We start from the raw sequence: 13,540 nt of genomic DNA on the forward strand, positions 1-13,540 counted from the left end.
TGTCAAGGAGTTCCTTGAAAAATTAAGCTGATTCTTGTTGTAGTGTTGATTGTGTTTACTTAAACTTATGGATTGACTTTTTTGGGTTCATAAAAATTTTATTTTTATCTGTTATTACTTTTATGTTGTAATTTCATGTACTGACACATTCCATGACCTTCATGCAGCGCTTTCTCGACAACATGGAACAGGGCGGTTCGAGCAATAAGTGGTGCGAGTTCACGAACCTCTTGTCGACCCCTGTTCACGAGTCTGGGTATTTTGACATTGCCTTTCAATATATATATATTCCTTGCTGTCATTTCTTGTTAATAATATTAGCTTATTCCCAAGAATAAGCAGCTTTCATTCAGTTAATACTCGGCAAAAATAAAACCTGTACTTGGATTGGACCTCCTTAACTCTGGTGCAGAAAGGTGTGCAATATACTGCTGCATCCAATTGCAATAAGTTACCGCTCAAATTAAAAAATCTTAGCAGTAATCCATGCACTTTCAAATCAAACCTGAAGAGTTCCCTAATGGGTCACTCCTTCTACTCTGTCGAGTAGTTCCTTGAAAAATTAAGCTGATTCTTGTTGTAGTGTTGATTGCATTTACTTAAACTTATGGACTGATTTTTTTCAGGTTCATAAACATTTTATTTTTATCTGTTATTACTTTTATGTTGTAATTTCATGTATTGACATGTTCCACGACCTTGGAGTGTTGCTTCTCAATTTGGTCCTACAGAACTTGATATGTAAATAAATAAATAAAACTGTTGAAGTCTCAGGTGGCAGAATTTTATGACAATGGAATTTTGAAGCTTGTTCATACCTATGAAAGTGCCTAAATTTTTGCAGAGACTGACAAAAAGTAGTATTTATATGTCAGTTTCAAATTAATAAAACATTTTTTTCTATACATTTTTTTTAAAACACCGAAGTATACTCTATTTTTGAGACAGCCTTTGTACTACAATGGCAGGTAATTTTGAAAGCGCCAGAGTCATCTGCACTGTATTCATACAGAATGTTTATGATTTGTGTCCAGAAATGTGATGTGTTTTCAACATAGCAAAAAGTCCATACAAACAAGGATCTGAAAATCATTCATTAGCAAGTTATGACAGGAATTCCTTGTAGTGCCCCTGATTGTGTGTCGCACCTCAGACATGCGTTTTTACTTACTTTCTTCCTTACTTGCATCTCAGTCACCAGTTTCTGAATCATTGACTACTCAAGGGGGATCTACTGCATGTTCTGCTCAATCATCAGATTTGAATTCAATGGATTTTTACCACTAGACACTTCTAAAATCGTTGGGGTATTCAACTCTTTTACCTAATGTCAGTGTTCTGAGGGAGCATATACAAAATGGGTTTGACCAAATATAATGCACTCCAAGAATTATCAACATAGTATGGCAAAGCATGAGATGCAGGGTCAGGAAATGTCTCACAAGAAACATTAGAAATAAACCCATGTGACTCCCTAACAAAGGTTTTTCACACCTGTATTCATGAGGAATTTCTATACTCAACTATTTAACCAAAAGAATCTGGACAATCCCATGTAATGCAAAATTGCCCAGCAGATGTCATGAGTAAAACACCTGTACAAAATGAGACAGGGAGAAGTATTCTGCCACTCAACTCACTGCGGGTCAACTCGTCGCACTCACTAACACACCCTGACATGTCTGTATGTGGAAAGGGAGGCAAAGTTGCCGCCGTGGTTGAGTTTCTGCTCAAGCTGGCTGGGAACCATCATGACGGCAAGAAGAGGAAGGCAAAGAAAAAGCAGTGCTACCACTGCCAGAAACTGAGGCACATCGCCAAGTTCTGCAGGGCACAGTCGCATGTTTGAAATGCGTGAAAGCGCATGATACATACGAGTGTGACAAACCACCAGATGTTGTTGGCACACGTGTGAACTGTGGTGACACTCACACTGTCAATTCATGCAGCTGCCACTACATCAAGAGCTGGAGCTGTGGGAATAAGCAGCCAACGAAAAAAAGTAAGGGTGCCACACATGAAGAGATGGTCTTATGGAGCATGGAACAAGATGCAGCAGCCCCCCCACTCCGCCCCACACTCAAGCGGGAGAAGCACGCCACACTTCCATGAAGAAGAAAAAGAAGAAAACATGTATGCTAAATGGCATGATGGCCACCTCAAAGCTGTTACTGAGGAGGGTGGCACCATGGGCAGAAGTCGAAGATGTCAGCTGCCAGTGGCAGCTGCTGAAGGAAGAACTGAAGGTTGAAGGTGGCAAAAGAAGAAATGTCTTCCCCAACATGCCTGATGCTGCCACACAGACAACGCCTACTGTGGCAACCTCCCAGGAAGAGGCTGCATCAGCAGAGGAACTGGATGCTCCGTGACAGTACCAATTCTCACCTTGATAACCCCTTCGCCCCTACTAATTATCCTAAACCTCCCTACCCCATAAGACACAAGATTTCACTGCTGAATAAGGAATTGTGGGATGTCATCATATCATCACTGTCTCGGCCAAGTGAATACAGGAGGAATACTGGTCAGGAAGAAGAAAGCCAACCCAACCCTCGCGACCAGTATATCCCACAACAGCAACAAGAAAAAGAGGAAGTGGAAGATCAAGGCTTCTAACAACTGCTAGCAACATATGCTTTATTTGTGTCAGATAACCATCAGAACAACCCATTAAAGAGACATCACTATTAACATCAGCAGCCAGGAACAGGAGGAACAGCAACTATCTGCTCAAACACCTCACATCTCAGTCCCAAGGCAATCATTGGATATCAACTGAGGAACAGATCCATCAGGGACACTTCAATTCTTCTAAAGCTGTCAACAAGTTGACAGTTGGTGATGTGATTATGAAGTGGAAATGTAAAAGAACAACCACAACTAAACCAAGACCAGGCAGGTGTCATGTGCTGATGGACAGGGACCACAACACTTGTGAAGGCTGGTTGAACATAAAGTAAAAATCACATGAAAGCAGAGGAAGGGATCATTTGTGAGTTCCATAGTGCTGGCAGTCCAGCTAGCAGAATGATTGAGTGTAAGGTGTTAAAAAGAAACAATGGTCAAGCAGCTTCTCGTAAGACACACATTTCCATCATCAATGCTAAGAAACACTTGATATCGTGCAAAGAGCAATGCCTAGACAGTAGGTGACTGGAAACAAGTGATTTGGAGTGATAAATCATGCTATATCCTGCGACAATCTGATGGAAGAATTTGCATTTGGCAAATGCCTGGAGAACATTACCTCCCATCATCTGTAGTGCCAACAGTAGAGGAGGTGGTGGCGGTGGTGGTGGCAGTGGTGGTGCTGTTATAGTATGGGAGTGTTTTCGATGGTTAGGGTGATTAGGTTGGTTGGTTGATTGGTTGGTTGGTTTTGGATGTAAAGGGACCAAACTACAGGGTCATCAGTCTCTTTTTCCTGACACAAGCAAGGCTCAAGGTACAAAAACACCGAACACCACATCTAAAAAGAAAACGAATGGAATGAACAAAAAATGGAGAAAACATACACCACAAAGAAAAGTAGAAGAAGGTGTTAAAACCTTAGAGCAGATGGTTGGGCTCGCTGATAATAAAAGAATATGAGCCAGCCACTCTGCAACACATTAAACTGTCCACCCAAAAAAGACAAGGCGAGATGAACACATGTAGGGAAAAGGCAACCACCAAGGCAAACAAATGCGAAGAAAGTGCGACAAAGTTAAAATGGAGGGAGGTTGGCGACCTCAGAGAGAAGGCTAAATGTCCACCCTTAGATGGTACGGAAAAAAAAAACACCCTCATGAATAAAATGTAAAACTAAATCTGCTGATGAGGCATTGTCACCCAACATTGAAGGGAGGGTCCTGGGAAGGTTAAAAGTCTGCCGCAGAGTGGCTAAAAATGGGCAGTCCAGCAAGATGGGGACGACAGTCATATGTGAGCCACAGTGACACCGAGGTGAGTCCTCATGACAGAGGGGGTAGCCACGTGCCAGCCACGTATGGCCATCTCCAGCAGAGGTTTCCGTACAACCTGTTTGACCAGCCTGTCGACATGTTCATTTCCTGGGATCCCGATGTGGCCTGGGCTCCTCACAAACACCACGGAATGACTGGACCGTTCCAGGTCACAGATGGACTCCTGGATGGTCGCTACCAAAGGATAGTGAGGATAACACTGGTCGATAGTTTGTAGGCTGCTCAAGGAGTCAGTACAGAGGAGAAACAACTCGCCAGGGCATGAGTGGATGAGCTCAACAGCACGAGAAATAGCCACCAGCTCTGCAGTGAAAACACTGCAGCCCTCCGGCAAGGAGTGCTGTTCAACACGTCCTCCATGCGAAGCCAATGTGACAATCAGCCATCGAGCCATCAGTGTAAACCACTTCATGGTCCTGGTACATGTCAGGAATCGAGAGGAAGTGACAGCGGAGAGCCGCGGGTTTAACTGAGTCCTTAGGACCATGTGAAAGATCCAGGTGAAGCCGCAGCCTAGGTGTACACCATGGAGGTGTATGCAAATGGACCTCGAGGATAGGTGGTAAAGGCAAGGACTCCAGTTCAGATAGAAGGGATCGTACATAAACTACAATTGTAAGCCCTGACCTGGGCCTCCAATGCGAGAGATGAACTGCCGTGGATGGGAAAAGGAGATGGTAACTCTGATGATCAGGAGAACTACGAATGTGTGCAACGTAACTGGCGAGCAGTTTTGCACGCCTAACCTTCACTGGACTAGTCCTAAAAGCTCCTGTTCCCAGTCGAACGTCACAGTGGTGCACTGGGTTGAGTAAACGCAACACTGAGGGTGCCGCCGAACCATGAATCAGACTCCCATAGTCAAGGCTTTTCGTAAATAAAAAAAAACGGCATCCGGAATAGGCTGTTCAGGTGACAGACTCTAGGGAAACTAGATTATCAATGGTAGAGTGACCCTGGAGGAAACCGCGCTGGCCTGGAGCCAGTAGGCCACATAACTCCAGGACCCAACAAAACCGCCAACTTACCATATGTTCTAACAGCTTACAAAGAACGTTGGTGAGGCTGATGGGCTGATAGCTATCCACATCAAGCGGGTTATTACCAGGTTTGAGCACTGGAATGAAGTTACTCTCCCACCACTGCGATGGAAAGACGCCATCGCACCAGATCCGGTTGAAGATGACGAGGAGATGTCGCTTGTAGTCGGACGAGAGATGTTTGATCATCTGACTGTGGATCCAATATGGCCCAGGAGCTGTGTCGGGGCAACGTGCAAGAATGCTGACGAGCTCCCACTCTGTAAATGGAGCATTATAGGGTTCACTGTGACGTTCAGTGAACGAGAGGGCTTTCCTTTCCATCCGCTGTTTGAGGGTGCGATATGCTGGGGGATAATTCTCTGACACGGAGGCTCAAGCATAGTGCTCAGTAAAGTTCTCGGCAATTGTGTTTGCGTTGGTAGAAAACACGACATGGATGTTAATGTCAGTAACACCTGTCGGGGTCTGGTACCCACAAACATGTCTGATCTTCGTCCAGACTTGGGAAGGTGACATATGGCACCCAATGGTCAAGACGTACCTCTCCCAACACTCCTGTTTATGTCTTTTTATAAGCTGGTGAACAGGGGCACGGAGCCATTTAAAAGCTATTATGTGGTCTAGTGAAGGATGCCACATGTCACTGTAGAGCTCGCTGACGCTCTTTAATGGTCTCAGCAATTTCTGGCGACCACCAAGGTACTGACTTTTGCCGGGGGCACCTTAAAGAACAAGGGATCCCGTTTACCACCGCAGAAATGATCCTTCTAGTGAGTTGCTCAACTACCACATTGATGGTACCATGTGGGGGAGATTCAACAGTGACAGCAGAGGTGGAAGCGTCCCAGTCTGCCTTGTTTAAAGCCCATCTTGGTAGACGTCCAGGGGAATAGCGCTGGGGGAGTGACAGGAAGATGGGAAAGTGGTCACTACCACACAAGTCATCGTGGGCTCTCCAGTGGACAGATGGGAGAAGTCCTGGGCTGCAGAGGGATAAATCAATGGCTGAATAAGTGCCATGAGCCACACTGAAATGTGTGGGGGCACTTGTATTTAAGAGGCAGAGGTAGAGGTAGAGGTAGAGTTGAGACAGGAAAGTTTCAACATCTCTACCTCGGCCAGTAAGCACAGTGCTACCCCACAAGAGGTTATGGGCATTAAAATCTCCCAAAAGTAGGAAAGGTTTAGGGAGTTGATGAATCAGTGCAGCCAATGCGTTCAGGAGTATTGCACCATCTGGAGGACGATATACATTGCAGACAGTTGTTTCATGTTTTGTTCTTATCCTGACAGCTACAGCTTCAAGAAGGGTTTGAAGGGGCACAGGTTCATTGCATACTGAGTTTAGGACATAGGCACAAACTCCACCAGACACTCTATTATAGACACTACAGTTCTTGTAATATCCCCTATAACCGCGAAGGGCAAGGGCCCGCATTGCCAGGAACCACGTTTCCTGGAGGGCAATGCAGAAAGCAGGTGTAAAGCTTAACAGTTGCCGTACCTCAGCCACGTGGTGGAAAAAACCGCAGCAATTCCACGGGAGGATGACATTATCGTGAGGCTGGGAAGGCATGAAGCATGCAAGGAGGCAGGTTATGCCTCAGGGTCACCAGCTGCCACTAATTGAGTATTTGTATCCATTCCGATTGTGGATGAAGCATCAGTCAGATCCAGGTCCTCAGGGGATGCTGATATCTCCCTCACCAGCAGGTGCAGAACTGGTAGGGAGTGGTGGTGTTGTGGCCACCGGAGGGTCCTTTTTCTTAACAGACTTCTTTGTTTGCTTGCCCTCTCGCTTTTCTTTAGGGGCTTGCTGGAAGGACTTCTCTGGAGTAGCTTCAGGCACGGAGGAAGACAGTGAAGCTCTTTGTCCAGCAGCGTTTGGCTTCTTTAGGCACTGGCGAGTGTCCACTGTGGCATTAGTGGGGACCTTGGGAGAGAGGGTCCCAAGGGACCAGTTCCGCAGGAGAGGAGTCGGAGGAGGCCGTTGCTTCTCTGGCTGGGGGGTGGGGACCAATGTCCCCTGCATATGGGGGGCCTCGCTACCGAAGCAGGTACTTTGGGAGCAATGGAAGGAGACTTTCCCCCTACCACCAAAGGGGCAGATGTATTCTGGAGGCCCAGAGGGCCCACTGTTTGTGGCACAGAGTGTGGTACGACTGGTACATGCGACGGATACGGTAATGTAGCTGCGGCGTATGTGGACGTCAAACGAACGGGATGTAATTGTTCAAATTTATGTTTAGCCTCTTGGTAAGTCAACCGGTCGAGGGTCTTGTACTCCATCATTTTCCACCCCTTTTGGAGTACTGTGCAGTCTGAAGAGCAGGGGGAGTGCTGCTCTCTGCAGATGATACAAGTGGGAGGAGGTAAACAGGGAGTATTTGGATGTAGTGAATGTCCACAGTCTCAACATGTGGCGTTGGAAGTGGAGCAGGAAGACATGTGACTGAATTTCCAACACTTAAAGCACCGCATATGGGAAGGGATGTATGGTTTAATGTCACAGTGGTAAAACATCACCTTGACCTTTTCAGGCAACAAATCACCCTCAAAGGCCAAGAAGAAGGCACCGGTAGCAACCCTGTTGTCTTTGGGTCCCCTGTAAATGTGCCGGTTGAAATGAACACCCTGCTGTTGGTGCGGAGCTCATTGTCAGACTGCAAGAGGAGGTTGCGATGGAAAACAATCCCCTGGCTTTTATGGGGAGTGATGGAAACAGGTATTTCACTCAGCCAGTCACAAGCGAGTAACGCCTGGGATCGGGGTGGGGGTGCTATCTGAATCAAGACTGCACGGCTTCTCATCTTGGACAGCACTGTCACTTCCCCAAATTTATCCTCAACTGAGGCTTCACAGGCAGAAAGGAGTGCCCGTCCATTCTGCTACAGACAAAATACCGAGGCGAATATGGCTCTCATCTTTCTGTAGCCCTATGTTTCTCCCATGGTGTAGCAAGGGAGGGAAACGATTTGGGGTCATATCTGTCAGCATTGTCCTCCATCCTGCCCTTCTATCAGGCTGCTGGCGCTGTATGGTCACCAGCAAGAGATGACTTAGTCCGCTTCATTGCGGGTCATCCACCCTGATGCCACACACACTGATCAGGGGCTCTCCCCACTGGTGCCACAGCTAAGGCCATCTGGCATGATGGCCATTTCCAGGAGTCCTGATGCGACAGGAAGACAGACATACATGGGGAGTTTACAGCTCAGGCATCAGAAGTGTGATCCCTGTGTCGTCATGGGGCTACCCTACCACCAAATGGGTACATGACAGCCCCACCACAACAAACTGGCTACCATGCTGGATATTGGGTGCAGAGAAATCCAATAGTCATGGGGGCAAAAGAGGACAGGAGACAATGGAAGAAGATGACATACCCTGGAAAGTGTCCTCACCCAAATAATTGAATTGCAGGTTGAGATATGCAAAGCCATGACAGGAGGTTTAGAAGATCGAATCTAAGGGCGCGTGAATAACTCCTGCACCACGTAAGGCGTCCTTCCCCATATGACCTGCACTTCTGTAGAATTTGGAAGTGGCAGGTTAAACCATACAACAGAACCTGGACTTAAAGGACCGAAACGAGTGAGACTCCTTTTAGTCACCTCTTACAACAGGAAGGGATACCTCGGGCCTATTCTAAACCCCGGACCCGCAGGGGTAGGGTGATTAGGGGTGGTTCCTTTGTTGCACTTATGTAAACACTAAATGTGTAAGGATATGAACACATTTTATAGCATTGCGTACTGTGTACAGTAGAGGAACAGTTTGGAGAGGATGATTGTAATCAGTATGAATATGCACTCTGTCATAAAACAACATCTGTGAGACAATGGTTTGTGGACAATAATATTCCTGAAATGGACTGGCTGGCCCAGAGTTCCAACCTCAACCCCTGGCCCAGAGTTCCAACCTCAACCCAATGGAACAGCTCTGGGATGAGTTACAAAATCAGTTTTGTTCCATGCTTTAGCATTCAACATCATTATCTTCTCCAGTTTTGGATCTTGAAGAAGAATGAGTTGCCATTCCAAGGCCGGGTCTGGATACTTTTGATCAGCGAGTATATTTTGGTGTCAGGAAAATATTCTTACATTTATGGGCACCAATTTTTTAAGCAACTTGGAAAATGCTCTAAGGATAGCTTCATTTGTTTGAAAATTATATGCTGACAATGAACAATAGCCATAGTTTTTAGGATGCTTAAAATCTAAATGGAAGACCTTAACTATGTTCCCAGTGAAACTGCAGAGCAGTAATAAAACACTGGAGTATGTACATCAATCTTAGTCTAACAATTCAGACAGTAAAATTAAACCCATATGGAATATTATCAAGAGCAGAGCTAGTAAAACAGTAATTCAGAAACAACAATTCTTTCTAAGTCTAAAACTTAGTTTGCAAATCTAAATACGTGATCCACGCATTCACAGCAAAGGAAAAAGTCATACATATCACTGAAGGAAAGAAAGGAAAAACTGATTTCCATTCACATGCATTGTGGATTTACTGTGATCCTTTATAGTACAAAACCAACAAAGTCTGAAGTTTATAAAACAGGCTTTAAAAAGTCAACTTTGAAGTATGAAACCTGCATACCTCCTTTTGAAAATTGGGCAGAGAAATTAAAATATGTATCTTTGTGTTCCCTTTACAATTGCTCCATTGCTTGAGAGATGTAAAACGATGTATCTGTTTCTCCAAATACTACTTTGTCTGTTGCAACAAAACAGACAAAAAGAACATCTCTATTCTTATCAGAGACACTAAAACAATGGCATTTCACAAAAGGTAAAATGGGTTTCACCAGGCAGAGCATTCTTTGTCCCCACAATACTTCCCAACTGATATTTCAACAACGATCGGATGGTGCCTGATGCAAAATTTGCAAATGATTCAACAATGCAGTCTTCTAAAACAAAAAAAAAAAAAAGACTCCATACTGTTTAGTGGGTACTTACTGAGATTCATCATAAGGCTGTTTACACAGGCAATACAATTCCTGTGTGTCTCTTGCATGTCTACATTCTGTACAAACAAATTCTGTTAAAGTTTTACTCATCTCTTCAGTTATTCCAACACATTCTCCGTGAAACCAGTTATTGCACAAGTCACAGCCAACATAAAACCTGCAAAAAGTTATGCACACAATAAGATCAACTCATCTGCTCCCACCCTCCTCTTCTCCCCCCCCCCCCCCTCTCTGACACACACACACACACACACACACACACACACACACTCACACACAAAGTACATGGTAAAATTGAACATATTTACACCACTGAAAGCAAACCAGAGACTCTTATTATAAATATCAAGTCCTGGATCTTCTTCTATTAATGGAAACTAACAAATGATATTTGTTTCTCTACTTAATCTTGATGCTCTCTCATTTCTTTTTCCATATTATATCCTGGTGCAATTTACTTCAGCTGTCTAGAGTATTCCTGCCCTACAAATCAGGCTCACAGCAGTACATGATTTTTATATGTGAATGTGATGCAGGTCATACTTAAGAACCTCTTTACTTCAGAGAACTTACAAATTTTTATCAGAAAATTCTGTCAAGGCTCTAGTAGCTCCTACTACAAAATTGTCCGAAGGTTTTGAACTATCATCCACACAGATGCAAGTACACTGTCTCAGAACTGCACCACCTCACTCAGTTTGAAAATGGAGCAGCACTCCCTGAACAAGATGGACTTAAATAGAAAAATATTTCATTACAACAGACATGGCACATAAAAAAATACCTCCAAGCATAGGGTACTACAACTCAGTTTTCAAAGGAGATAAAACAAAAACATTAACACAGAAGGCTCAGTTGGGGCAACATACTTATTTTGAATATTTCTCAGGTATTCACTTGCATGTTATTGTTCAGAGGGCACGATATTTTGGCAAGCTGACTTTTTGCCACCTTCAGACATCATTAGGAATACTGAATACCCGAGAAATATTCAAAATCTTCCCATGCTAGGAAAACCCAATATCACACTACAGATACTTAATTTGTAGTAAGCTCATAGTGACTATCTGAAAACTGTTAATTTCCATAAACAAATTGAGAACTGGTTTTAGAAGAGAAGAAGAAAAGGAAATATTTAACTCTTATTAGGAGTATGACGTTTATTTCTAAGCATCCATTAAATGCAGTGACACTTTTTACAATTGTTTTAGTAACTGTAAAAATAAAATTGGAACTTTTAGGTAAGTACAGGATGTTAATGAGGCTCTGTAAATAACAATTGTAACAGTTAATGGATTTTTTGTTAGCACAGACTAGTAAGGCAACTGGTTCAGATAGAAGCTTAGCAGAACACTGAAATGTTTCTTTATAGGGTCTCAAGCATCATGAACATGTTTGCCTTCATGAGTGTGGATACGTTTTACATTTATGAAAAATGTAATAAAAGTTTTGTGCAAGCAAGGAACTTGAACATATTTGAAGATATCTATGTATGCTAAAGAAATTTTGTTTCCGATACTATCATCAATATGGCAAACATCAACAAAGAATTTTCCACAAGACAGCTGCAAAGTACAATTATTTTTTTTTTTTTAAGTTCTCCTATGAAACATTAGTTTTGCACTTAATTAATATGTAGCCACATTGAAAGATGTGGGATTTTGTGAATTACCTATGTGAACTATATTTTACTGAGCAGAGCATGCTGTTTCAGACAAGCAAAAAAAAGCATTCAATATAATAAGATATAAATGGCATTTTAACAATTATAGAATTTGTTCCTCAAATCAATATTACTTACTTCGTTTCATCATATGGTGTCCTGCAAAGGCAGTACAACTTCTCTTTCTTACGCCCTCCACTACTACCTCCACTACTGCCACCTCCTGTAATACTATTACTACTTGGAGAAGTAGAATTTGTAGCTGGAGGGCCCACTCCAGTACGTTGTTGCTTTTTAGGGCGACTGCTTTTTGAGGCAGTTGGAGGACTTAATGTAGTAACTGCAACAGGAGCAGATTTCCTCTTTCCACTTCCAGTTCTTACTTCATCTTGTTTATTTCTTTCTGCTTTAGTTCTTGCAGCTAGTTCTGTTGACAAGTCCTTCTGAAACGTTGGAGAAAACAGGGCGGACAATTACTCATTGCACCTGTGTATGACTATGACAGACTGCAATTCAGTATACTCAAAAATGTATTTTGAAATACTGGGTTTTGCATTAAATTATGAGATACTTGTTATTAAGCTTATTGTTCTTATCTCCAGTCGAAATATTGCTTTGATGCAGCTCTCCATGGTAGTCTATTGTGTCCAAGCCTCTTCATCTCTGGATAACCACTTCAAATTATAGTGAAACCCCATATTTTATGTTTTCATGAATTCCAGACTTAAAAAAATGCAGGATCGAGGAAAATGTTTAAACATCCCAAAAGATGAGCAAAAACACATGTAATTGGCATATATGATTAAAAATTGCAATCCTCTCCAATACTTTGTGTAAAATCTGTAAGTGAAGGAAGTTAAATTTACACTAAAACATTTATACAATAACCTGTGGTAATGAATTTCATCACTTCTTAAAGATGTGTAACAGCAAGTGAAAACTCATAAAAAAATTGAAACTGGTATCTGGGTACAAGGTAATCGAGCTGTTTTCTGACATGCTGCAAAAACAAATTATATGTTCAAAACATGTGTTTTTGAGAGCTCATCCTTTTTGCTCATCCATAAAAAAAAAAAGCACAACTTGATGAACATGTTGAATTAAACCAAAAACATCACAGCAGCTTAATGACATACTCCGCCCATACTGATGTTACTGTTTAAGGATTTTCCTACGAGCCCCACTTCATATGCTCACCACTTTTAAAGTGTTATTTTAGGCTTGAAGAGAGAAACACAGATGTGGAAAAATGAGTTTACTTCCCTAATTGACGTTACAAGCTTATTAGGAGTTGGCTATACACTAGGAAAAATGTAAATTTGATAGAAAGCTCAGGTGTTACAGTTTTGCTTCATGCCCACTATCACTGCTGATGATCTTTACAATCTAGTGTGTGGTTTGTGCAGTGCAAAGTATATAATACATGAGTGTATATGTTGTTGCTGCAACTGTATCACGTCAGATTTGAACACAAAAGTCTTTAAAATGTGCTATCACAAAATCCTTCTTCTATTTCCATGTGACATCTCTGTCATACACATCATCTGCAGGAAAAGTAAGTTTTCACCACCTCACAAAAAGCTTTCACTCCTACCTGTACTCCTGTTACTGAAGGGCCACTACCCCACTCCACATATCCATTAGGCTAGCTTATTTACGTGTGTTTGCGTGATGCGGTGGCTGTGCTGGCTATTGGGTGATTCAAGAAGTTGCCAGTCAATAAAAGATCACAAGCTCAATTATGACTGAGCACATTCTTCGAGACTCAGTGCTTGAATTTGAAAGGTTGACAATTGAGATTGCTGCTGAATACAGTACATTGGAAACAAATGCAAAAAGATTAGACTGAGTTGTAACTGGCACAAGAAAAGGGGGTGGCTGGGCGCCT

The 13,540-nt window shown here is 42.9% G+C and overlaps 1 protein-coding gene across 1 annotated transcript in view; it reads right to left on the reverse strand.

Moving 5' to 3' along the window:
• Positions 1 to 13,540, reverse strand: part of LOC126249437 (nucleosome-remodeling factor subunit NURF301) — a 320,790-nt gene that overhangs the window by 9,633 nt on the left and 297,617 nt on the right. Inside the window, exons 35-36 of the mRNA XM_049951093.1 lie at positions 11,791 to 12,095; positions 9,979 to 10,146 (exon numbers count right to left, since the gene is read on the reverse strand). Coding sequence (XP_049807050.1) covers positions 9,979 to 10,146; positions 11,791 to 12,095 — 473 coding nt within the window. The remainder of the gene's footprint in view (positions 1 to 9,978; positions 10,147 to 11,790; positions 12,096 to 13,540) is intronic.

The sequence above is a fragment of the Schistocerca nitens genome, chromosome 1 (assembly GCF_023898315.1).
Source record: "Schistocerca nitens isolate TAMUIC-IGC-003100 chromosome 1, iqSchNite1.1, whole genome shotgun sequence".
Classification (NCBI taxonomy): domain Eukaryota; kingdom Metazoa; phylum Arthropoda; class Insecta; order Orthoptera; family Acrididae; genus Schistocerca; species Schistocerca nitens.